At 49.6% G+C, this 25210-nt stretch overlaps 1 protein-coding gene across 1 annotated transcript; it reads left to right on the top strand.

The window, feature by feature from the left end:
• On the top strand, nucleotides 1-25210 carry LOC128723245 (synaptogenesis protein syg-2-like). Its single transcript, XM_053816967.1, is given in 9 exon segments — nucleotides 1-145; nucleotides 18702-19043; nucleotides 20081-20191; nucleotides 20277-20480; nucleotides 20566-20717; nucleotides 22313-22457; nucleotides 24476-24549; nucleotides 24551-24607; nucleotides 25154-25210. Coding segments are annotated over 9 exon segments (1287 nt in total).

The following is a 25210-nucleotide window of genomic DNA, read 5'->3' as shown; positions in this document are numbered from 1 at the left end:
ATGGCAACCGGAGGTGATGGCCGACGATCCGTGACTGGCGTTCGGTGGCTGACGCTGGGCTTCCTGACGACGATGGTGGCATGCCCCGGTGCCAGTGCGTCCTACTCCGATACGGACGATCTAATCAACGAGCTCGATCGACCGAGTAAGTAATGCAACCGCCGCTTAAAAATGGCTGTGCTCGCAGTCAAAAGCGGCCAATTTTCTCCCGTTATGAGGTGACAAATTGTCTCGACCGGTCATTTGCTGGCGCACGAACGAACGGTCTTCCACGCTGACGATATTTTTCACCCTCTAAAAACACACACACCCCGAGAAATGCGGTTACTTAATCGGTCGATTAAGCGGTCCGGTGTGGCGCCAGGGTTTAATTGTGGTACCCCCAGCGCACGAAAGACGGCTGAATTGGCCGTTTAGAGACCGCTCGAGTGCAATCGACCGACCGACCGCGGGGAAAAATTGACCGACGCAATCGGGGTCGGTTAGTCGAGCGGTGGTCCGAAAATAGCAGCCGTAGTTGAGCTCGCGCTGCCGGTGACGAAACCGGTTATTCTGGGAAGGTGCGATCCTTCGTTAGGATAGCGGTCGATAGAAAAGGATTTAGCGTGGAAATGGTGCAATGGAAATGGAGGGAGAGCCAAAAAAAAGCTTACCCAAAATACCTGAAGTAGGTTTCGAATCCTGCCTCAACAACCCAAAAGGGAGTTTTACTCAATCAGCTGGCCGGTAAAGGTCCGGGACAAACATCTTTGGTGAAAGAAAGGAGAGAAAAAACACAAACACACACAGAGCGATAGGAACAGTGCCGGAGAGAATGTTGAGAGAGAAAAATCCGCCCAACTTGAAGCTTGATTTATCGACAGGCGAGTGGGATGATGGCCGAAAAAAGTTCCCGACAAGGTTAGAAGTGAAACACAAACAGAGATAACAGCTTAGAACATCGCCGGAGCCACTGACATCTTTGGGCAATCAGTTGACTTGTTTGTTGGAGCGAGTTTTCCGGGAGGGTGTGTGATAAAAACGGCCGATTGAGAAGCCGTTGATGCCGTTAACAGAACAGCTATCATCGAATAAACGAGTCCCGCATGACAGCATGGTCAACGATGTAAGTCACCGGATCACGCGATGTTGGGGAGAGTTTAATCAAAGCGAAGGGTCTTTTGCGGTTTTAACTTTAAACCTGCATGTTTCTTATTTAGTGCAGGATTCTTATCACGTTCTGCCACGTCCAATAGATCATTGTCTAGACGTTGAACTTCTTTCGACGGCTGGCATAAAGCGATTATACATCAGTTAGTTTGGATTGCAATACTTCTTCAAAGATTGGTGCAAGTTCAAAAGCTGGCAAAGAAAATCGACAAATAAGAGAACGAAACGAAAGAAATAGAGTACGCTTTCACAAACTAACTGGTTCACAAGTAACAACGAAAATGCACGATACTCTCTCGGTGGCGTTGGGTTCTTCGAAATTCCAAACCAATAAACAACGCTCAAATACTTCCCCAACAGGACGGGCTTTGTCTTTGAGCTTCCAGCAGTGCTTGGTTTGCTCTTTATGAGGCATCCGCGTCAGGCATCCAAAAGTTTGCCACTTTTCGTTCGAAAAGTTTGTCAGCGATTCATTTTAATTGAAATCCCCCCACCAATCCGATCTCGACTGCTTCAATCGCGCTAGAAACGAGAACGAACGAAGCATTCCTTATGCCATTCCGGAAGCGTCCCCGACCAAGGTCAGAAGGTGGAAGATCAACGCCAATCTCCTGCTCGAGGATGATGTAAGCGCTCGCTCTTAAGCGGCTTGGCAGCACATCCACGATGCTCGACTGACCTTAAACACCCCTCATCGGCGTTATCGAGGACCCACCGTCGGTCAAATCATGGCGGATGCTATTAGCAATCACTCGTCCATGGACGTGGGAAAATCCCGAGACCCTGATGAAGCCATTAGTAGGCCGAAAACCCCGTCGCACATGTGGGAGATAAACGTGCACTTGTGGTTCGATTTCGTCGTGCTTCGCAATGGAGTTATTACGGCTACGAGAGGCACCATTCGCTGGCCGTGCGGTGGGCATTCGTAATTACGGGCGATTTATCAATAATGTAAGCGGCTCTCATCGAACGGGAACCTCGCTCCAACCGAAGCTCGAAGAAACACGCCCGTTCAGGCGCCATGTTTAATCCGTTATGACACCGAATCGGTCCCAAAAGGGGTGGCAAAGTCCGCAAGTTGATGCAGAGGTTTGCGTGATTTACTCACGCCTACCTGGCCCGAAGGGAGTCACAAAATGCTACGCACACGTACATCAGCGATATCAGCGGGTTGCGATAAAGGACACGCACGCAAACAGACACACACCCACACACCGACATCGAGACACAAGTACGCAAGGACATGCTCACGCCGACGGAAGCCGACGCGAAGCGCGCACGTGTACATAAATCAAGCAGTCGCTGGCAACACGGCTGACATTTAGCTGCTTGTTTTCCGGAAGCTTTCCACTTTGTTGTACCACCCACCGGTTGGGTGGGTTGTAATTTTTTGGCCTCTGGTTTTTCTCCACCTCTTGGCTTCTTGGCCCGGCTGTCTTTGCGAAGGTGACGATCGGAAGCCCGGTGTGTGTTTGCAGGCAGGTTTGGTTCTAGTTATTTCTTCTGCTTTTTTCTGGTGTTTGCTTCGGTGTATTATTATTTACGGCACGTTGGAGCTCGCTGATAGGTGACTCAGTGTAGAGGAAAAAGTCGAGCGTGATGATGCCCGCGACGACGCCAAGGACAACGCACAATGGTTTGGTGGTGGGGTTATTTATGGGAGAGAAATGTTTGATCTCAACCCGCCAGATATGGCCAGACTGGTTGGGTGCCGGTTGGGTGGCCTTTTGATCGTGTTTTCCCGGTGTTTCGTTCTGCTTTTTTTGTTGTTTGTTGCATTGCATCGACCCAGTGCGGGCGTTCTTACGCGTCAAAACACAAGAACAAGGATGGAATCGGGGACAAACTGAACATAAAAAAAGGCACCCAACACTAAGATACCAACAAACAACGCGTGAACTGGGGAAAAGCATGCCAAGAATTCCGTCTCGCGTGTGGGACCTGCTTTTAAATGCCACCATGAGGGGTTTTGATTTCCTCGGGCGACATATTTCGAGAATCCACCGTCGGTTGGCGTGATATTGCAATCACTGGCGCGGAAACTTCACGTTGCCTGGGAAATGCGATGGTGCACCCGGTTACTAAGTGGGAGGGTGTCCTTCCACCGGTGCAGCAGAGATTTCTCCACGCAAAAGGACCAACCACCTGCTGTCCTGTTTGCCGCAAACTGCCAAGGAAACTCACGCTCACCTGGCAACGCTCGTCAAGGGTCGCTAAATTTGATTTTCGGTTCCACCGGTGAAGCGATGTAAATTAGTGCCACACCCGGAACCGTTGCTTTCTCGGTCGGAAAAGAAAACATTTCTAAAACCGCCACGTGGGCAAAGCCGCAGAACTACGCTTTGATTAACGTCACCATGCCGACGCGAACCGGCCGCAAAGTTTTACATCCAAGTGTGCCAGTTTCGAGTCCGTGTCACCCTGTGGATGTACCGAGAGGATAGGACTCGGTTGAAATTCGTATGTTTCTACCTCACTCATTTTCAGAAACTGTTTGATCTCGGTGCCATGAAACCCTTCCGGAAGCGTGGGTGCAGTGTGTGTGTGTGTGTCTGTGTTTTTCGATAGTTTTTTTTCCATGCCCACCAGACACTGTACACCTGCATGGCTTTTTCTCGGACCGGCGCGCTAATGAGCTGTCAAATAGAGTGCACTGGTGACTTTCCCAACAAACACACATACACCACTGTGGTGCTGCGGTTCCACGCGATGCACTTCGCGGAGATAATTCGGTGTTGGTTGGACTTTTCCGTGCACTCGCGCACGGTTATTTCCAATTTAAATTCCAACTCTGCACAGGCTGTAACCCTTTCGTGCGTCATCCGCAGCTATGTTCGCTTGCGCGTTCAGGTTTGTGGTGGTCGCGCGCGTGTCTGTTTGTATACAATTAGGGATTAATTCTCGCACCACGACGGTTGTGTCCTGCGATGGCAAACGGTAAAGTTTACGCGCCCCCAAGGGGTAGAGAAAACTTTCCGAAACGATCCGCGGACGCGTTTGTTTGCGCCGGTAAATAAACGCACACCACGAATGGGTGCTGGGTTTTTGCCATCGACCCACGGACATGCTGAGAAGCGAGACGTCGACGGAGTTCCGGCGAGTTTGCGAACCCTCGAAAGGCCACCCATTTTCCATGCGAGCGCGTGCCGAGACTTTGGATTTTGGATCAATATTTGATGGCCACACGCGCGCCAGGGAATTTATCGCCCGGAAGTATGGCAAATTCGTCGGCCGGCTGGGATTAGACGCTGATTCTCGCCAGTGCCGCAGGGCCAGCTGCCATGAAGGATGTTTATATTACGCGCTGCTTCGCCTGCATTGCCAATCCAATTGCTCGCGGTTGGTGCATGGGTTTTCCAACCAGCGAGAGAGTTTCCACGGGGCAACAATTCCACGGAATCTTCATTACGCCCAACCTAACTGGCGACTGGCTTGGGAAAGGAATGTTTGCAATGAAATCAAACTAAACCATCGGTTTTGCGTGAAATTGGCAGCATTGATTGAAGGCAAAGTGGTTATGCACCTTTTCGCGTGAACTTCTACTGGCGCGCGTTTGATAAATGTTGCGTACGAACGCCAAGCCAAATTGTGCAATATTTCCGAAATGAAATGAAATTCCTACCGCCAGAGGAGAACCGAGAACTCCCGAACGCAAAATCGAACGCGCATGATGCATTTGCTGTCAAATCCACCATCCCATCGGCGCTCTCGGCACCGATCAATCATGAACACCGGAAAAGCCACCCTCGCTCGAAGGCACGCCACTCGTTGCACAATGTCACACGCTCTCAACCCTCAGCTGCACGTTCAGCCGCGTTTGCCATTATTCATTCGGCACCATCCGACCACCTGCCGATCAGGTGGCATCCCGACCGGGTTGGGCTAATGGAGCGATCGAACGTCTTGCCCAGCCGGTTCGGGTGCTTTGGCCGATGAATAATATATCCTAATTCTCTTAACATGTTAATTGCAGACTGCATAATAAATCACCCCATGCTTCGTTTGTTTGTTGCTGCGGCCCCAAACCCGGCGAAAGAAGCGTGTTAAAAGCGTGTTTTGTCTTCCCAGTGGAACTGGCGCTTCTATTTGTCTAGCCAAGCAACGCGAACGCGTGAGGTCCTTGCAATTGGGGTCCACCTTCGGGGTTTCGGACGCACGCCTTTTCGAGCGAAGAGCAGCACAAAAGTGATTCGTTTCGGATGCGTACGGACGGACTGGTACTCCTCTTAATTATGTTTGCGTAGGGTTTCCCTCAGACCGCATGCATCCTTACCACAAGAGCCGGTTTATTGGCCGTATCGTTGTTGTGGCCGTATCGTAACAATGCTCGGATGCTGGGTGGGTGGCGTTTTTCCTTCCGAAACTCCCTCGAGGGGTGGCCTTTGCTACTGCCACTGCAGGGAGAAATCAATTCTTGCCCCACGCCCGGAGAGGATCGTTGTCATTCTCGTTGGCAAAAACGGAACCAACCCAGACACGGGGAACTCAACGATGGAGTTGTTTGACAAGGGTACGTGTCTGGCGTTTGCAACGAGCCGCGTAGGGCGTGCGTCTTGCCGGCAGGAAAAGCCATCGTTTTCCGTCGAATTAAGCCGGGCTCGGGTGAAAACAATACATTCGCCTTGGAGCCAGAGCATAGCGAGATTTGTGAAAAGGGCTGCTTGCTTGCTTGTGCTGAGCGATGCTGAGCGCAGAAAGTTTTTGCAGCCCTCAGCCGAGGAGAATGAACCACGGGCCGACGTCTTCGGAGGTCGGTCGTTTTGCTGATGGCGCACTTTGGCGGTTTATGCTTATGCTGTCGGTTCGGCGCGCGTTCCAACAACTTTGTGACGTTGAAATATTTATCCTGATTTGCATTGCGAGAAAAAGCACTTTTGAACGATTTCCTCCTTTTTCCGATGGTGTGCTTCCGGTAGCGGGCAGCGAGTCGCAGCGAGTTGCCTGTCGATTGCAAATTACTTTCTCCCGGCCAGCGGAACAGCTTGGGCCGTCTTTGGACGATGCATCCTTTTGCGCTGGGTGCTGGTGCGAAGCCAATCTCCGGAGACAGCTGCAATCCGGTGTAGTCGGTGTTCTAATTCGCTTACTCAGCGCCCTTGGGGGCTTTTTTTCACTTTCTTAAGGTGAATTTGGGATAGGAGTTTTTTTTAAGGAGTAGCAAATTTGCTCGATTTCATTCTCGTCGGTGTTCGGTCTTTGCGAATAACTGTAACAAATCTGTCAAGGATAATTAAACATTGCATGGAAACATAAAAGGTTTAAACGGAATCTATCAGTTAGTTTCAACATTCTTCAATTTTGTGGTTTTACTGAACTTTTGTTCTCCTGAATATGAGGTAAAATAAAAATCACGGATGAATTTTACGCTCTTTTTCTAAATTTGAAGGCTCCTATCGTTCTGCTTAGTTTCTATGAATTGAATATTCGAGGTTCATAATAGAGCAAGTTTCTTTAGGAATTAAGAAAAACAGGACCATTTTTCATTCTTAGTGGAAGTTGAAATACCTACTGGTTTGTGTTCGAATGTTGCGAGAGCAAGGCGACAAATTCGTTATACATATATTTACAAACATTCATTTTTCGTTAATGGAAGATTTATATTCCAGCTTACCAGCTAAGCTAGTTCTCACCGACGTGGCTTCTGTTACACACCTGCCTTGGCTTCGAATGCCCTAGAGCAGGATTCAAGTCCTGACGGGCACGAAGGACCCTTGCCACCACGAGACGGGGTAACTTTGACCGGCTTTGTCACCTTCTGACGTCTAGTGTGGTTAAGTTGAGCTTTACTTTTGCTCTCTCTCTCGCTTTCTCTCTCGCACAACCAGCGTGCTTAATGAAGAAAGTAAACCATAAATAAATTAGACTTTATTTCGCCGCCCCATGAATGGGGAGTGATTTATGCGTCTTTTGATTTTCGCGCGACAACGCCCTCTCCATTGGATGGAGGAACGGGATGGATTTGCTTCAGAAATAGCCGGAAATTGCCGACCGGGTGGCGTGACTCTCTCTGGGTCTCCCTGAAGGAGTTCTTAGGAAGGGCTCAGATATAAGCCGGAAGTGACAGTGAAAGGTTTCCGTCGATCATGGGGACGACGACTGTTTTACGATTCTGAAAAGTGTGTTAATTCAAGCGATGGGAACAAACTGTTCGACGGGCTCGATAAAAGGACTTTTTTTGTGAGGAAAAACAACACCAATTTGCTAACTGTATTATCCTTTTTAGTTGCACGTTTACCGTAAAGTGTTTGGTATCATTACACCTAAAGCTCAAGGACTCTTCTTGGGTTTTCTGTTCAAAAACGTTCCTCTTTCCACGTGAATCGTCAAGATGTTGTATGCTCGAGGTAAACCATCCGTGCCTGCTGGGCGATAAAATCCACCGTGCCTTGTTACGCTTTGTAAAAGAAAAGAGGTACATTAAGGACATCCGACAGCATAAGCCCATCAGAAAATTCATTCACGAAAAACTGCATCAAAATAATCACACCGAGATCTCGAAACTTCTGCACATGCAGGTGACAAACCCGCGTGGAAAACTGTCCAAACAACCCCACACACACACAGCAAAAAAGACATCTTCCCGTCACACGTCCACCGAGACCGGACAAACGCATAAGACCAAAGACCAAGCGGACAAAATAAACCATCTCGCGCGCTAGACAATGAGCTAATTGGGCGGTGTTTATGAGCAAGTATGTGCCTTATCGCGGGCTTAGCAACTCCACTTACACACGCGTGGTTCCAGGCAACTAACTTCCGCCAACCGGATTACGACCGAGCGCATCGTATCGAGGCGGTAACATATGCCGACGGCTCGACGAGCGTTACAATTCCGGTGCACAGATAAATCCTGGCCTGGCCCGGGTGGAGTGGACGTTCCGGGTTTTCAGCTCACAAACGGCAAGCAGAAGCTTCCGGTTGCCCTCGAGCTGGCTTTCGAGCGCACGATATGTGTGAGTGTGTGTGCTTTTCTTTTTTTGCAACCCACTTTTCCAGCTCTATCATGTGTGCCTTTTTCGCTTGTATGCTTCACTCTCTCTTTGCTGCTTTACGCCGTTTTATCACCTACACCCAGTGGGCTCATCTTTTCCCATCATCCGATTCCCGGTTCCGAAACGGCCGACCGACTCGCTGTACATGTGTGTGGGAGGATTTTCGTTTCAGTTTTTTTCATTTCTTCTTCTTCCTCTCATGTCCTTTCTCGCTGCTTTGGCCCCTGGCGGTTGCTCGTTCCGATCCTTGTCAGAACGTTCTTTTCCCTTGGGCGGCGACGGTACGAAATGAAGCGGAAAGACACCGAAGAAGACGTACCATAAAACCAGCCACCCAACCACCCACTCGGCGATGGGCGGTCGAGTCATTTTTTCTTTTTGCGTTTGCTTTTGCTTTGCTTTCCACGCCGTGTGAAAACGGAACAAATCAAGCCACCTACCGCAAACGGTTTCGGTCTGGTGGAGCCTGCAAAAGGGCTCGGAAAAACAGAAAGAAAAACAACATCCCCCGGCACATATTCGCACACGTACATGTCGTGTTAAAATGGCGTGTTCTTGAAGAAAAGAAGCAAAAAAAACAACCCATGAACGGGCGCACGATGTGCCATAAATAATAAGAGCGGCGGGTGAGAAATAAAAGCGAATAAAAATTGCAACATATTCGTTGGCGTTGTCACACAGCCGGCGGGTTCGTTTTGGGGGGCCATCGTGGGTCACATTCTGGGCTGGACGCCTCACGGAAGTATAAAAATGTTCACAAAAACCTCCGCCCATTTCAAAGCAACCAAGAGCAGAGGATCGAAAAGCAGAGATGGGTGGCCAAAAACACAACAACTCTCCCGCTCGTTTGTGCGTTCGATAATCGAAAGCGGTTACTTCGGGAAGCGTTGCGAGTGGTTTGACTTTCCTTGGGTCCTTTCCATTGGCTCGAAGGACTCAACACCGCCAAAGACTGGGCCTGGGCTCGCGAGGCGTCGTGGCTCACGGTTACAAAGGTGTAATTACTTATCGGACCGGGCGCATCTTAATTTATGCAGCATTAATTAGCATACCACCCTAAAAAGGGGTCCTAACCCGAAACGGGGGGGCCATCTTCCAATTCTGGTGAAAGATTTTATTGGCCTGCCAACAAAACGCCGTTCCCAAGGGCCACACCATCTGATAAGACACGGCTTAATTGATGGCCGCGAAACGATGATGGGGAGGGCAAAAAAGGTTCCCTGTGTAATGTACTGTGTTTGGGAGGGATGTGTATTTTTTTGCTCCTTCTCCACCATTTTTTTTCTTCTGTTCCCCTTCCGGAGGTCCTTGCGTGGGAACTGCACGAACCTGGCGCTTGTTCGTTGCGAAAGCTCGTTTGCCCAAAGGGTTTGGTTAAGGAACGTTTCCTTATTGTTTATTGCCGCTTCGGTTGCCGGAGGGTTGCCTTCGGTTGTGTGCGTGTGTATGTGTGTGCGTGTATTTTCCCAACGCGTGCTAGATTTGCACGAGTAATTGATTTTCGAACGTGCGAGCGAAAAGCGGCTGAAATGAAAATCCCCCAAAACGGCTGCTCCTTCGTTAAAGCCTGGTGTTCGTTTGCTTTCAACAACCCTAAAGGGGGTTAGCTAAGCCCTTCGTGAGTGGGGTTGAGAAAAAAAATATATGTCCTTCGGCTGCGTGGAAACATAACCTCACCCAACGGGGGTCGCGTAACGGCGTTTGGAAAAAGGAACCGAAATAAGGAGGAAAAAACTGCACTAAATCTCAGGTAACCACCGATGCGTTCGTTAAAGCCAACCCATTAACGTGCCAGGAGGTGCCAGGGAGGGCCAGCATTTCGCCACCCCCTCGATGGATTTATCCTCTCACACTGTAAAGGGGAAAGTGGCCCTCATTGCAAGAATATTCGGGTCGCCGCCGTCATCTGGGGCGGATGGTTTGATGGGAGTTTTGAAGGATGAAAAATTTCCCTTCGATGGAAACCCATTCTAACCACCCCCACGGGTGACTCCTTATCGGTGGCTCTCGATCGGAGACACACTCCGGGCCACTCGACCAAAACACCGGCTCTACCCGCTCGAGCGCCCCAAAGTTGCGAGCAAACAACCCAACGCCGGCAGGCAAAACGAACGAGTGAAACAACGGAGCCCTCACGGAGTGTCCACAACCAGAACCGCATGCACTTCGCTCAGCTAATGAAAAAAAAAAAACGCCTAATTGTAAACATTGCTGCAAACAAGCTGAATGCAGCGAAAAAAACTGTCCCGTAAAGCAGCGGAAAGCCGCCAAGGTTCACCGGACGAATGAGAAAAATCTTATCTCTCTATAAATTGCTGTAATGGATTTTATTAATCATCTTCATAAGCTTTTACGTGCCGAGGGGTTTTGGGTTGGCCCCTCGTCTGCCCAAGGTGGTACTCCCTTCTCTCTCTCTCTCTCTCTCTCTCTCTCTCTCTCTCGCTCTCGCTCACTCACCGGAAATGTGACGGAATGTCGCCGGTGTTGTGGCGAATGAAGCCCGGTTTGGTTGAAAATGCGGCCAACCGTGCTGTCGCGCGGGTCGCTTTTCGCATGTACCTTACTCGCGCCTACGGGCAGGAAGGTATGAAGGGAGGAAGTGGGAGGGAGGAGGGTGGCTTCCGAAGGAGGGGGCTAAAATAAACTTCCGGCGAATTTTTGCCCACCAACCGGCGAGCCAAACACATTCCGGTTTTGTGGCCGCGCTACATGACTTTTATTCATGTCGACGTGTTGAGGTGATCCTTTTTTTTCGTCCTGCTTCTGCTTCTTCTTCTTCTTCTTGTTTTCCTTTTTTCAACCCTCCCTTCCTCTCACCTCTCGCGTCATTTATCCATTTTATTTTTCTCTCATTTTTTCGCTTTTATCGCTGTTGTTCACCGGCGCGCGCGCAAGGTTCATGAGGAGGGTTTTCCCACACTTTTCTTTTTTCGTCCTTTTCCTTGCCAAACTGCGCCACTGGGCTGTTCCGGTGGCTTGTTTGTTTGTGTTTTTTTTTTCGCTTTCGGTAGGCGTGTGCTTCGCGGCGATCCTCTCTTTTCTCTCGGATGCTTTCGCCCCCGAAAAGCCACTGACACCGGCTTGTGTGTGGGTGTATGTGTTTGTGTGCGGTCTCATTTCTGTGCGCCATACCCCCATCAAATGGAGCCCCCCACGGGATGGTGACGGGGGGTGGGGCCGTTGTCGTTTTACGGAAAATTAAAAGCGTCCTTCCCTCACGCTCCCAGCCACCTCCCAACCCACCGAAAAGTGGGACATTTTCCAAAATGTGGTGGTGCGGCACGAGTGGGAGCCGAGGGACACAAAAACTAAACTAAACTTTAGCAGCGGGGTGGTTCGGCGGGCTGGGTGTATTTTTTTGTCCTCCTCCTCCTCCTTCTTCTTCTTCTTCTCTGCTGGTTGTTGTTGTTGTTGTTGGGAAAGCTTTTTAAACGCCCCCATTGCCGCTCCAACCCTTGCAGTCCTTTTGCTTTAGTTTTTCCGACCCGCGGGTAAATGTGTACGGGTGTATTTGTGTGTGTGTGATGCCGTCTTCACCCAAGCCCTTTTGGACCCGGCTCTCTCCAGGGATACGGCCATGCATCTGCCCCCTTCTCCCCTCACTCAAACCCCCCTCTCTTCGCAATGTCCTGTTGCGAAGGAGCAACACGCTCCCATTTTACGGCCGTGCTTATCGTATGCCCTACGGATAGCGCTTGCTGGTCCGCCCTTTTGCTCTGCTTCCCTACACCCACTTCCACCCACACCCTGGTGGATGGTACAGAAATCATGAATACCGCTACCAACCCCCTTGCATGGTCGGAAAAACCATCCCCGCACGCCAGGCCACTCGATTGTTCGCCAGAGATTATGGTTCCGGCTGCACGTCGTGCACCAGTGGGTGTGGAGGGAGGAGGTTGGAGAGTTGTAGTCGCGCCTGAAGGGTGGTTGCATCACGACCGGGCGGTCGATTAATTATTCAAAAGCTCAAATTCATACCCTGCCCGTCGGGAATGGCAATCGGGTGGTGGTGAAGGGAGTCCTTCCAGCCCTTGCTAAAGGGGGTGGTGGGTGGTTTTGGGGATGAATGACTCAAAAACGGACAGGGCAGGTCACAGGACACCAAGGGCGGATGTTCGGCTCACCACCCACCACCCACCACCACTTCTGCCGGGAAAAACGGTACGGCGTGGGTTTGCGAATTGAATGTAAATGGGCTTTCCCCTGGGCTGGCCAGGTACGTGCCGTGTGTGTGTGTTTGTGTGTGTTTTTTTCGTCTACACCCTTCCACCCACCCACTCATTTGCGGAGTGACCCCACCAGGAGGGACTGGGTCAACGTAAAATGACCATAGCACCGCATCAAAACACACGGAGCACTGTTGAAAGTTGGCATTGCTTCCGGTTTTTGTTTGTCTATTAACCCGCAAGCCCCCGGTGGTCGGACTCGATGGAGGGTTTGTGCGTGTGTGTGTGTGTGCGGGGGAGGGTGGTTGCTTTTTTTTTTCAAATTCATCAAATGCTGCCAACTCGTGTGCAGCAAGGGTAAACAATAGATTATTTTTAACTGTTTAACCCCCCTTCGGAGGCTAACTGACCGGTAGGAAGGTGTTATTGTTTGTATGGGACAAAAAAGAAACTAGAACGCTTTGCAGGATATGTGTGCGTGTGTGTGTGTTTGTTGTTGTTAGGATGATTTTCAGCGTTCTGCGTTTGAGTGGAATGCGTAGGGCCAAACAATCGAGCGTAGGGCAGAATGCTCGCATTCATCCGAGGGATTGTGGTTCGTTTTATGAGACCAAAGCAACTATCGAAACGCTTTAAAGAGGATTGGTGGGCTGTGTGTGGGAGAGGGCGTAAACCCGAAGCCAGAATTAATTACATTTGCCTGTTTCGCCGCACATAATGAAGCGCAAATATTGTCGCAGGAAGCGTGATTTTACTAACAAACTATAAGTAGATTTAAAGCATTTTTTTTGTCATGAAATCCGCTTTCATTCAATCGGCATTGCAGCTCAATGTGCTCCACGCTGCTCTTTGTAGGGAGCAAGTGGATAAACCTGTTGGAAGCAAAAGGGTGACGGCAAACGAACGCTTGATCGAACGAAACGAACGAAAACGTTTGATTTTAAAATGCAATTTTGGAATATTTAAAACAGCTAAATATCAAATTTATGACCAAACAGAACACGAATGAACGTAAAGAGAACAAATGAAAGAGAGCAAATGAGAGCGAATGATCGTAAGCATAGCAAAGTAGGCCATGTCATAAAGAAGAAGCAGAAGAAGCAACCGAAGCTATGACGTATAAGCAAGAAACGCTTGAATCGTGGCATTCTGTGGAGTTTGTTTTACAAAAAAACGCTTGGCTCGTAAAGCAACTTGCTGGGCGGCCAATCAAGCGTTCGACGCTCAATCGAGTGCGGTAAAGATCGTATCATGAATGCGAACAAGCTTTACCAAAAAACCTCACGAGCTTATTGCGTGTTTCTGGTGCACATTTTTGGCCAGCAAGTGTTCGGTCAGATCCGCTTCGATTCTCGTGCTGAAACGCTTCACTGACGATCGAATCTCGCCCCCCACAATCAAACCGCAACGCGCGCAACAGTGCGTTGTAAATCGCGATCGCTTGTAACCCGTATCGGGTGTTTTATCCCAACCCGGAAAATTCATCCTCCTCCCACAAAAAGGATACACAATCGCGTACGCGTCCATTGCATTGTGCTGTACAAAAACACCCATGGGTTTCGGTTTCGGTTGCGGCGATTCGCAAATTGTCTCCATCTTGAGTACGTGAGCGAGCTGGCGTCAAGGCCTGTGGGTGGTTCGAGTCCGAGAATCGAGGCGGAGTGGTTTGTCCTGCTTCTTGGCAGGCTGACCCGAGGTTTGTTAGCGCCCGTTTTGGGGTGTTGCGGCTCCTAAATGCGGCCAATCGATCGATTCCGGGCGCAAGGATTCGCTCGCTCGGAGTGGAACAGAAAACGAACCAGAATAGACCGCATCCGGTACGGTGCCCATCGGTCCTCCATCGTCCCGTGGCCATCCCTTCGGAGCGGTTTTACCCACACACACACACTGGCCTCAGCAAGGACCGGAATCCTGCCTTTTAGCGCAGGATATCGATATGGTGCGGCTGCACCCGGAGCAGCTGTAGCAAATCCACTCTTCGTGAAAAACTTGGCGTTGGGTGGAAAAGCCCCCAATTTTCCCGCTTTTCAAACTCACCGCCTCCTAAACCCGAACGAATGACGTGCCAACAGCAACGCCGGTGGCGCTTTTCCGCCGGTCGAGCGAGATTATGTGTCCGCACGATCAATAAATTTTGCACCCCTTCTTTCCCAGCTCCTTGGGCTGGTGGCTTGTGGCAGGAATCTGGACAATGGGGGGTTTTGCTCGGAAATCGTCGACCGTTTCAACGGGCTTGTTCACTCGGACGTCGCTTTTCTTTTCCTCGGGACCTCGGTGCTTCGTGCGCTCTTTGCCCTCGGGAAAGCTATTTTTTCTTTCACTCTCGCTGGGCTGGAGGGAAAACTTTTCGACAGGCTCCCGAAGGGTGGGCTGGGAAAATCGGGGTAAGAGATAAAAAAAATGTATATATCTATATCCAAGGGGTGGCCACGGGCATTTTCACAGGCGCAGACGGAGAAAATCACCGGCAGCTATCGATGTTGGCCGGTTGAACAAAGCTCGCCCCTTTCCGAGCGTCGACGAGTACGAGCCTGTCGGGAGGTTGGGTTCATTTTGGACGAGTTCTTGCCACCACCCACCTCAACCATTTTCCCGTTCCCAGCGTTGAAAAACTCACAGCGAAAGTGCGCTTGATCGGGCAATGGATTAAACTTGATAAAGGTTAAGACATTTGGCGCCGCGGTGAATGGCAAAAAAAACCCGAAACCAAGCTGCCGGGAAAGCGGCCTCGTAGTGGGTTTAATATTTGATCGCCAGCCCCCAACGGCGTGTAGGTTTTAATATTTGACACATTTCGCAACCGCAATGATGGGTCCCCGACCAAACGAGGGACGTTTCTGTCTCACCTCTTTTCGTTCTTTTGTTTTTTTCGCTATTAACGGGCGGAAAAATTCCCATCGCGAATCGCGAAGCATCAAATTAATGACGAATCGAAATCAATCGATTGGTGTGGCCTCTCGATCCGAGGTCGATTGAATCACGGCTGGCCTGGAGTGGGGCATTCTCAATTCGGCAATCGGGCCTGGGTCGATTCGTTCCACGGACAGCGTTCTGTTTGATTTATGGTGACTGTGGAGGAAGTGAAATGAACCACGGGAGGAGAAAAAAAAAACCGAAACGCCACCCGGGTGGGCCCCGAGAAGGGTAAAAGCAGAAAAACCCCCACACTCACACACAAATCATTCGGTCCCATTAATTAAGCGAACCGGCAAACGAGAGCTGAAGAGCCGCCTAAAGAATAAGGGCTCAAGGGAAGGCAAGGTCACCACCGCCCACGACGTCCTCCGGATGGATGGATGGATGGCTGGGGGCCCTATAATCAGGTTCATCGATTCTTCACGCCGTCATCGTTGCTGGTTTGTTTGATTTCTTTTCGCGAATACCGCCCGGTCGCGCAGCCAGCAATTAAAAACGGGCCCGCGGACGTGCTCGGGTTGTTCGATGCCGTTCCGGGAAATACGGGCGTAGTTTTCACCCTTCGGTTCGGTTACGGTGGGTGATGGGTGGGTGACAAAGCGCGCGAGAGTCCAAACACACCGGCAAACGCCGAAAAGGTGGTCAGGCCGTTGTTACCTGCGAATGGGGGGTTTTCCGGCATTTCCTCCGAACAGTTTGCCTTCGCCGGAAGCCCTTTTCTGGGTGGGGCTGGAAAGAGGCCTTGTAAATATTGATTAACGAGCGCACGGTCGAGCGGGCTTACGAGCCAGAAAAAAAGCGCTCGAAGGGAAAATCAAACGGACCCACTATGCTCACGGGAAAGCCGGAAAACTGGTGCCGTTATGATTATTCGTCTAATTGAATTTTGATTTCGGTGCACGGCGAAGAGAGACAAAAAAACACACAACCCCCGTGACCTTATTTCCGTTCGCTTTCCTCCCAACACCGAATGTGGGTGGGAAAATAAAAAAAAACAAGAGAGGCCCACCCACAATGCGTGGCGCATGTTCGCTCGTTCGCCGGGTTTTGGAGCTAGTGTAGTGTGCCTGCTAAACGCCCGACTTTAACGACACACTCAAGTAAAGAATGCACAAAATAGATGATCAATGCAGTAATGGAAAAAATGGCACACTAACCGATCGATAGAGGAAAACAATATATCTGCAAGAACAAGGTAGCCAACCGGAAAAGCAGTCAAGTAACATTTCCAGCTACGAGTAATTCAAAGTCAGGAAAGCCTTTGGCTGAGCATAGCAAAGTAAGCCATGACATTACGACGTGTTCAATTGTGAGCGGGCCAGTTATAAAGAATAAGAAGAAGAAGAAGAAGAAGAAGATACAAAGTCAATCATGTTATTAAATAATGCTTCAAACCAATGTTTAAGTGTAAAAAAACGTCAATCTGGAGCTGAACGAACAGAAGCGCTCCAGAAGGCAAACTTATCACTTTGTGTTTTTAATTCAAGAGCTTTGAATGTCCCTCTGCCAAAGGCAAGGCCTCAAAGTCTGTAACAATCCAGTATGGAAGCTCACTTCTAGTTTTCCAACGATCGCCTGTACCAGGGGGCCTGTACAGTTTTTATCAAAATTGCCGGACAGTTTAAAATTAGCCTGAAACTGTGGGCCATATGAAACAAATCATTAAAGATGTGAATAAGACGAGGCAGAATGAAAAATACAGCACAACTACAAATTAACACTTTGACTGGTTTATATTTCAACAAAATGTGGTTTTTATTTCTGCTTTGAAATAATGTAGTCGAAACGAGGTTCAAATTGCGTACAATCAGCAATGTTAATAGATACAGAAAATAATCTTAAATCGTTATAATTGGTTCTTCATAAGGCCTACACAAATTATATCTCGGGTCCGCGGGACGGACTGTGCCGACCCCTTTCGATCAAAACCTTCTGCCGTAAGTAATAACCCTTTCTATTACACCAGGTTTCCGTTGCAAAACGTTCCGAGCGGAAAATGCAAACGTTTTTGTTTACACCCATTCACGGGAAGTTGTATTGGAAGTTAAAATTGGCCCTTCCTATTCCGGAGAGCACTTGGCGCGCATGGGGGTGGCTTATTTTCCATGTGCATTTTTGCAGCGCGAAACTGACGAATCTTTCGACATGAGCGAAACACCGATCGAAACGATCGAGCGCGTGCGCGCACACTAATTGCTTTTCCGGAAAGGGCGCAAAATGTTCCCCACTTCTAGAAAGAGCGAATCAACGCCATCAGCTGTTGCCGAGCCACGCTCGAGTGGTGTTTTCTGCCGGAATTTCCATCGATCAATAACCTAGTCCCGGAAGCAAAAACGCAAAAAAACGGGTCCTTTTTCTTGCTGCAAGCCACCACCGCATTTGCGTCGGGTCAACAGCATCCGTGGTGAGCTCGTCGAGTTTGTCGCATGGAGGTGCAGAAACCGGAAAGGGGATGTAAAATTGCAACCACCCCACCCTCATCCCTTCGCACCACCAGCTGGAAAAGGGTCATCGGTTGGGAATAAATAAATAAACGAACTCCCAGTCTCGGTACGGATCGAAGGACGCTTGCAGCAGCAGCACCACCACCATCGTTTGGCACAGGTGGCGTTTATGAATTGATGATGGTCGCTTTATCAGCGGCTGGACGTGTGGGTGGATTGAAAAGGGGCTGGGCCGGTGCAATGACGTGAGGGCGCCATAGCAATAACAATGAAGTGTAATAAAATAAAGTTCAAACGGTTGGAAACGCAATCCGTGCAATCTGCTCCTGGTCGGTCGGTGGGGGAGGAAAAATGGATGAAAATCATCTGCTCGAAAGCGTACACCCCATCCCGAAAGGGGTTGCGGGAAAAACAAAAAAACATCGACACCGTCGAGTCGGGTAGAAGCGTGTAGAAATTAGTCACCCAAATGAGCCTTTCGGCCGTGAGGGAAAATTCGTTTCATGTGCAGCCATTTTCACGAAGCCTTTCTCTACTTTCACCCCCTTTTCTCGGAGGGTTACCCCATCTGGTCTTAAGCCACAAACACACATACATAGATAGCTATCGGCTTATCAGGTGCAGGCTGAATAGCTCGACCGGTGATAGGCTCCCGGAGTCCTTTCAAACCCGGAACCGAAGCAGTGGGTTAGTGGCCGGAAAAGCCATCAACCGGCCTCCAGATTCACCGAGCTTCACCGGTTTTGGAGTTTCCTGGCCCATGACGCTTGCCGTCCTTTTAATGGCCAGCACATCGTGGGGGTCCGTAAATCGTGGCGCACTTTCGAGGCGATAAAATAACCGTACGGGAAATTAAAGTTATTGACACAACGCTGATAAGCGGACGTAGGGACGTTGTCTAGTTGCCAGGAACAGGACACGTATCACGGCTCGATCGACGATCCGGGTTGCCCCCGAGTCGCTTTGTGTCGCTCAATCAAATTAACCACTTTATGGACCCCGAATAACCCGTTCCACTCTTTTCTCGCTTTCAGTTCCCATCACGACCGTCAGTGGAGTGCTGGGCAAGCAGGCCAGCCTGCCCTGCGACATAACGCCGCTCGAGCGGGACGATGCCGTGTACATGGTGCTGTGGTTCAAGGAGGACGACAACGAACCGCTCTACAACTTCGACGTGCGCGGCCGCCAGGTGGCCCAGGCTCGGCTTTCCTCCTCCGAGAAGTACTTCGGCAAGCGGGCCTTCTTTCGGGCCACCACCCACCCGGCACAGCTGCTGGTCGACGAGATTAAGCTGTCGGATGAGGGCATGTACCGGTGCCGGGTGGACTTTCGCAACTCGCCCACGAGGAATCTCAAAATTAACTTCACCGTCATAGGTACGTGCGGGTTACTGGGCGTCTCCATCGGGCTGGGCGGACCATCCGTTTTGGGGTGGGAAAAATGCGACGTCCGGACAGAAACGGGTTGTCCGTTGTTACGTTAATCACGTGCTTATGAACTTATGAGCGCATTGTTTCCCTGTGATGTTGCGACGAGAAGTGAATGAAGCGTGCCACGTGTTTCCCGTTATGCTGCAAGCGCGTAATTGAAGTAATTGGACGTGGATGGTGCTTTGGTATTTTGCATTGCAACTTGCAACGTTCGGTTTTGTGAAAGATGCCTGCTTTTGTTAATTTACTTAGGCCCCAACTTAGGCTCTTTCAACGAGCCGATGGATGGCTCGTCTCTATCTTTTCTTGTTTTGTTTTCTTTGTTATCTGGTATATATGTTTTCTAAAGGAAAGTTGAGGCTTTTTTTCGTTTTCCTATAATCAAAATCATGGAAATATGTTCAATCGTTATAAACCTATAGAAAATGCTAAGCTCAATGGGGGCTTTGTTTTGAGAAGCTTTCCATGTCAACTCGAGGTCCATATCCTGCATGGTGATTATTTCAAACAAAACTGCACAAAAGCTTCTTAAACCCCTTGACCAACACGTTTTTTATGCTCAAATTTTGTCCATCAAATCTCTTAACCTGCATCATCCGAGCATCGTAACACCGTTGCGCTTTAAATTAAATTCGTGATTAACGTACGGCAGGAATAGCAAAAACAGAACGAAACCTTCCCGGCCGGTTCCTTTCGCGCATCTCGCTAATTATCTTTTCCACCCCCACAACGGGAGGTTATGGCATTAAATCAAACCAATGGGACCCACGGCCCGTTTCGCTGCCATCACCGGTTTTATTGCTTGCCATAAACTCGAACCAAACCCTCCCACGAGCACGGTGTTTCCCCGGTTTTCCACCCGAAAAAGGGAAACCTGGAACCCAATAAAGGCCCTTCCGGTCGCAGGATCGCAGGTGGTCACAGGACGCCAAACGGGGCCACGAATCTCATCCCATCCATCCCATCCGTTGTTCGTTTCACAGTGCTACCGGATTGGCCCATTATCTATGATTCGCGACGCCGGGAAAAGGCCAACACGGTCGAACCGTACAGCGAGGGCAGCGATATCGCACTGATATGCGAGGTGAAAGGAGGTAAGTCACACGGTGATGGGTTTGATCGATCGTTCACCACCCAAAGCGGGGTGATCAATGTTTCCCAATGTCCTCTTTGCCACAGGACGACCGCGACCGAACGTTACCTGGTACCTGGACAACAGCGTCATCGATGAATCGTTTGAAACGCGCCCGGACGGAACGACGGTCAATCATCTGTCCTACCCAAACATTGGTCGGCAGCATCTGGACGCACGGCTCATGTGTGTCGCGAGTAATACCAACCTGACGCCGCCCAACAACAAAGTGGTTGTGCTGGACGTTAACCGTAAGTATGGCACACGATGGGATGCACTCGGCGTGTTGGCCAACTAACGCTCTGGTTCATCTTCTTTCACCGTCCGAAACCGCAGTCAAACCGGTGGCCGTACACATCATGGCCAAGGAGAAGTTTGTCTCCGCGGACAAGCGGTACGAGATCGAGTGCAAGAGTTCCGGGTCACGGCCGGAGGCGGTCATTTCGTGGTGGAAAGGCACTCGGATGTTGAAGCGGATGACGAAGAATGTAAGTATGACGGTGGGTTTACAGTGTGAACGATCGGGTTTTTGGTTAGCAAACGGTACGATTTCGAATCAGAAAGACCAAAGAGTGAACTTTTGAGGGCACACGAACATGTCCACCATTCGACCAGCAGCTCCCTTAGTTGGTGCAGTGTTTTGAGGGAATTGCTTTTTGAAGAACATTTCGTACGAAACCGCACTACAACGTTGACCATGGCTCGGTTTTCGAGCGTGCCTTTGATGTGATAATTGAAGGAAAAACGCACCCCAGGATGCTGGAAAAAGGAACAAACGTCGCACGGGTTTCTGCACCGTGCCGGTAAATAAAAATTGGTAAATATTAATTTTAAATCAAACCCCACAACGGCCACGCACCAGTGTCGGATGGCATTTTCTTGCACGCGATAATTGCACCCGATAATTACGGACGGCGCGTGATTTCGAAACCGCCCAGCGGCCGAGCGGAATCGATGAAATAATTAGCGAAACCAATCGGCAATAATTATTAATCAACAATTTCTCGATAGCCATTATCAGGCGCTGCGAGTTGGTTTGCTGTTTTGGCCGTGGCATCATCGTGCGTTTGGGATGCTGCTTGTTTTTGTGTTTTTGGGGGCCGTCCTGTTGGCCACCCCCTCTTGACAATGTTTCGGTGACGGAACCCGCGGCTGATAATGTTTGCACCGCTGGTGTATGTGTGGGAATGTCGAGTGCGCACGTGATTAAGCATGCGTATATTATTGGGCATCATTATAGCCGCTATTTGCTCGATCCGGTGCCGTGCACGTGAAATAAATCATTGCACAATTTGGTGCGCAGGAAACGCGGTAAATGCAAGGTTGATTATTCCTTTTTATTCGGCTACAAGACCGGCGGCCAATATCCATTATCGCAACAACGCTGGCCGCTGTGAGGTCGGGAAAATGACATTCCACACGCGCGGTTTGACGTTAGGATTTAAATCAAAATAGCCTAGTTTATATCGCTAGTTCAAATGCTCGATGGTGTCATCTGCCACGTGGAGGATAGGTTTTTTTTTCGGGCTCTTACTTGTTCGATGCGTGGTGGGGTTTGATAAAACATTTATTGCAACACACAAAAGAAAAAACCAGCTCTCCTTGGCGTATGCAATTGGCGGAAGTAAATGAATCAGACCGTTCGTTGACAAGCGAATTTATATGCTCATTCGCATTATGACGTAAGCGCACTGCAGCAGAAGCAAGGAAAAACTGCTGACGGTCAAGCCTCTATTGCCACACACGCACACACACACACACACACACACACACACACACACACACACACACACACAGCGTGGCCACGCTTAGTTGCAGCTTGATCCAATACAAAATATAAATAGAGTCGAAGATCGTGTCAGCCCGGTTTTGCAGCAGTAATGGGACCCGAAGTACCCGCCGGAACGTGATTGCAATGTATAATGTTTCTTATATTTTCCCGACTTTCCCGGGCCTCGGCTAGGTGGCTGGGTGGAGAGCGAAACAACACTCGAATGGCCTTACTTTCACGAGCTTTTTCTCCTTCTTCTTCTCTTCCTTCTATCATTCTGTTTCGTTTTTTTTCTCTCTCTTCCATTCGCAGTTTTCCGACAACGGCAACCAATCGCTCAGCGTTATATCGTACACGCCGACGGTGGACGACGATGGCAAATATTTGACTTGCCGGGCCGAGAACCCGCTCATCCCGGACAGCGCAATCGAGGACAAGTGGCGACTGGTGGTGCATTGTAAGTAGCCCTGGACGTACGGTACTCCTTCACGAGTACGGGTGGTGGGAGGATAGCTTTACGAGCGCGGAAGAAAATCCATTCAAACATTTAAATGGAAAATTGCTTCATCCGATGCCCAGAGCCGATGGGCCCATGGGCAGGGATTTTCCGAACCGTTGGAAAACTCCCGTTTATAGCGGGGGTGGGGCTCGTTTCAACCACCCCACTGCACTGCACGCTGAGTGCTCGGGTCTTATTAACGTGCAAGACCCCCTTGCACGTCAAGAAGAGAGAGAGAGAGAGCGAAAAATGAGCAAATCAACAAAAGAAGCGAAAAACAAAAAATTATGTTCATCTCCCCGTGGCCTCTTATTGAGTCGGGCCGAGGTGGAGGAAAGAGGGCACCTTAAAACGCGCGGAAAACAACTCCCTCCCAGAGCCCAGGCCAGAGGAAATAAAATTTCATTTACAGCCCAAGAACAACATCCTATCAGTTTTATTCGCTTTCCGTCGTTTCGATCGCTGGGCCGATAAAAACGGGGCGCTCGTGTGCTGGCGGCAGAAAGCAGAAAACCAACGAAAACCCAAACGAAAAAGACCTTCCTGTGTGCGCTTTTACTGCGGCCAATAGATGCTAAACTCCAACTAAGACGCCATCATCACTATTCGCGGTGCGGTGCCCTTAGAACCCACTCCAATGGGAGGGCCTAACTGAGACGCAACCATATAAATCGGCCATCGGAAACGACCCCCCGGGGCGAACCGTCGACCAAAATCGCGAATGGAAGCCCGAAATCTAATAAATACTGCAGCATAAAGCGGGAAATTAACTTATTTCGCTTGGGCTTCCCACACCCACTCCCACTCGGAAAAGTTGCCATTTCCAACGAAGGAGGAAGCGGCCATTTTTTTTGCAATGTTGCTTTGTTTGCCATCTATCTTTTTTGCCTGTGTGTGTGGGTGGGTGAGGGTCTTTTTTTCTCCCTTTTTCTTTTTTTTATGCCATTCATTCAAGTTCTCCATTTTTATCACTACCCCAGTGCTTGTGTGTGTGTTTGGGTAGGGGTTTTTTTTGTTGTTTTTCTCCCCAAGCATGTTGCTCTGCTATTTATGCTTCGTGCTCGCCGTGTTTATGCAACCGTGAAATGATAAAAAGCAGACACTTGAAATTGTCCTTTCGAGAAGTCTTCTCTCCAGCGTCGAGTATCTTTTTAACTTCCGTTTCGTTCGGCTTCCCGCCACTTAACCAGCGGACTTGCAGAACCAGACTCCTTCTGGACTGGCGATCCTTCCGAAGGTCTTCGGTCTTCGATTGCATGGGTTTGCGACGAGGTGAGAGCTCGCCTACTGAGGTGGGTCGTAAATAAATACGAACGGCAACAGCATCGAAAGAGACTCACACACACATACACAAACACACAACGACAGCCGAACACCGATGCGAGCGCCAACGACAAATAGCCCGTAAAACTTGTCTCCTTATGGCCTGCTAGATCCTGCGGCCAGGATACCCTCGGTACGCGAATGGGCGCCGTAATAAAAGCCATCACCGACATGCTGCGTAGGCTACGGGTTTGAGCAGCAGACTCACTGACTTCGGTGGAAAAAGCGAGCATCCACCATTTGCATCCACTGCGCCCGATCGGTGGTCTCTTTCGTCCGAAAGGAGATTTCAGGCCTTCGAGAGTGAAGTAGCAGGTAAAGCGAGAAGTAGACTTGCTGGTAAGATTGTGCCTTACGAAACAATCTTGGTGCCTTGATTACTGGATGATTTTTACAACAAGCTCGCGAAACAGTGGGGGAGTAGTTTTCTGATGGTGGCGTCGAATTCGAATCTTTGCAGACTCGTGACTTTTGGCTGGACTGAGGTGTTTGTTATGGATGTTTGATTTTTTTCGCTGTGTTTTTGTTTTCCATCATGGCCTCGGGATGGGGGTGAAATGCAACTCTTCGGTGGTTTTATTTTGCCTCCAGCCAAAAGCCATCAAAGACGCACCGTGATTTTGTACCCGTTTTTTTTTTGCTTTCCTTCACAGACATGCCGATAGTGACGCTCAAGATGGGTTCATCCCTTAACCCGGACGACATCAAGGAGGGCGACGACATCTACCTTCGACTGCCACATCCAATCGAACCCGAAACCGTACAAACTGGCCTGGTATCACAACGTAAGTACGATGGTGGTTTTTGTTCCATTTTCCAGGCCCCCAAAAGGCTGCAAGGACTCGCGTATCCATAAAACGGCATCGAAGCCCCATACACGAGTGGGAGCCCGCGGTCCTTTCGAAATCGCACGCTCAGCAGATAAAAAAATGGACTCCCTTGGCCGTTTTTCCGACTATTCGGTGTGCTTGGGTTTCTTTTTCTTTCTTTTGCTCTCAACACCCCCAAGAAGGATGCTTCCGTGGGTGTGTGTGTGTGTGAGAGAACGTGAGTGTAGCGGATGATGGACGTCCGCGACCTGTGGGAACGAGTCCTTGCAACCGCACGAAGGACACGAAGGCGTTGTGGTTTTTTTAATTTGCCTAACCATCAGGAGGATTGATTGTAAATGGAATTTTGCGCACCGGGCGCGTGTTGCAAATGAGACCGGAGAACTATGTAGAAAACTGTTTTATAGCGCCCACGCATTGACAGCCCCTCAGGTTCACGTTCTAGCAATATTGTGGAACGCTTGTTGGTATTTTCAAACCCGACTTATCCGTGTTCATCAGATGATACGCCGAGAACAACAAGGAAATAGTCAATTTGGTTCCATAAACAAAAACTAG

This window comes from Anopheles nili, chromosome 2, assembly GCF_943737925.1.
Source record: "Anopheles nili chromosome 2, idAnoNiliSN_F5_01, whole genome shotgun sequence".
NCBI lineage: Eukaryota > Metazoa > Arthropoda > Insecta > Diptera > Culicidae > Anopheles > Anopheles nili.
The sequence above is the reverse complement of the archived record's forward strand: the minus strand, read 5'-3'. Positions and strand labels throughout refer to the sequence as shown.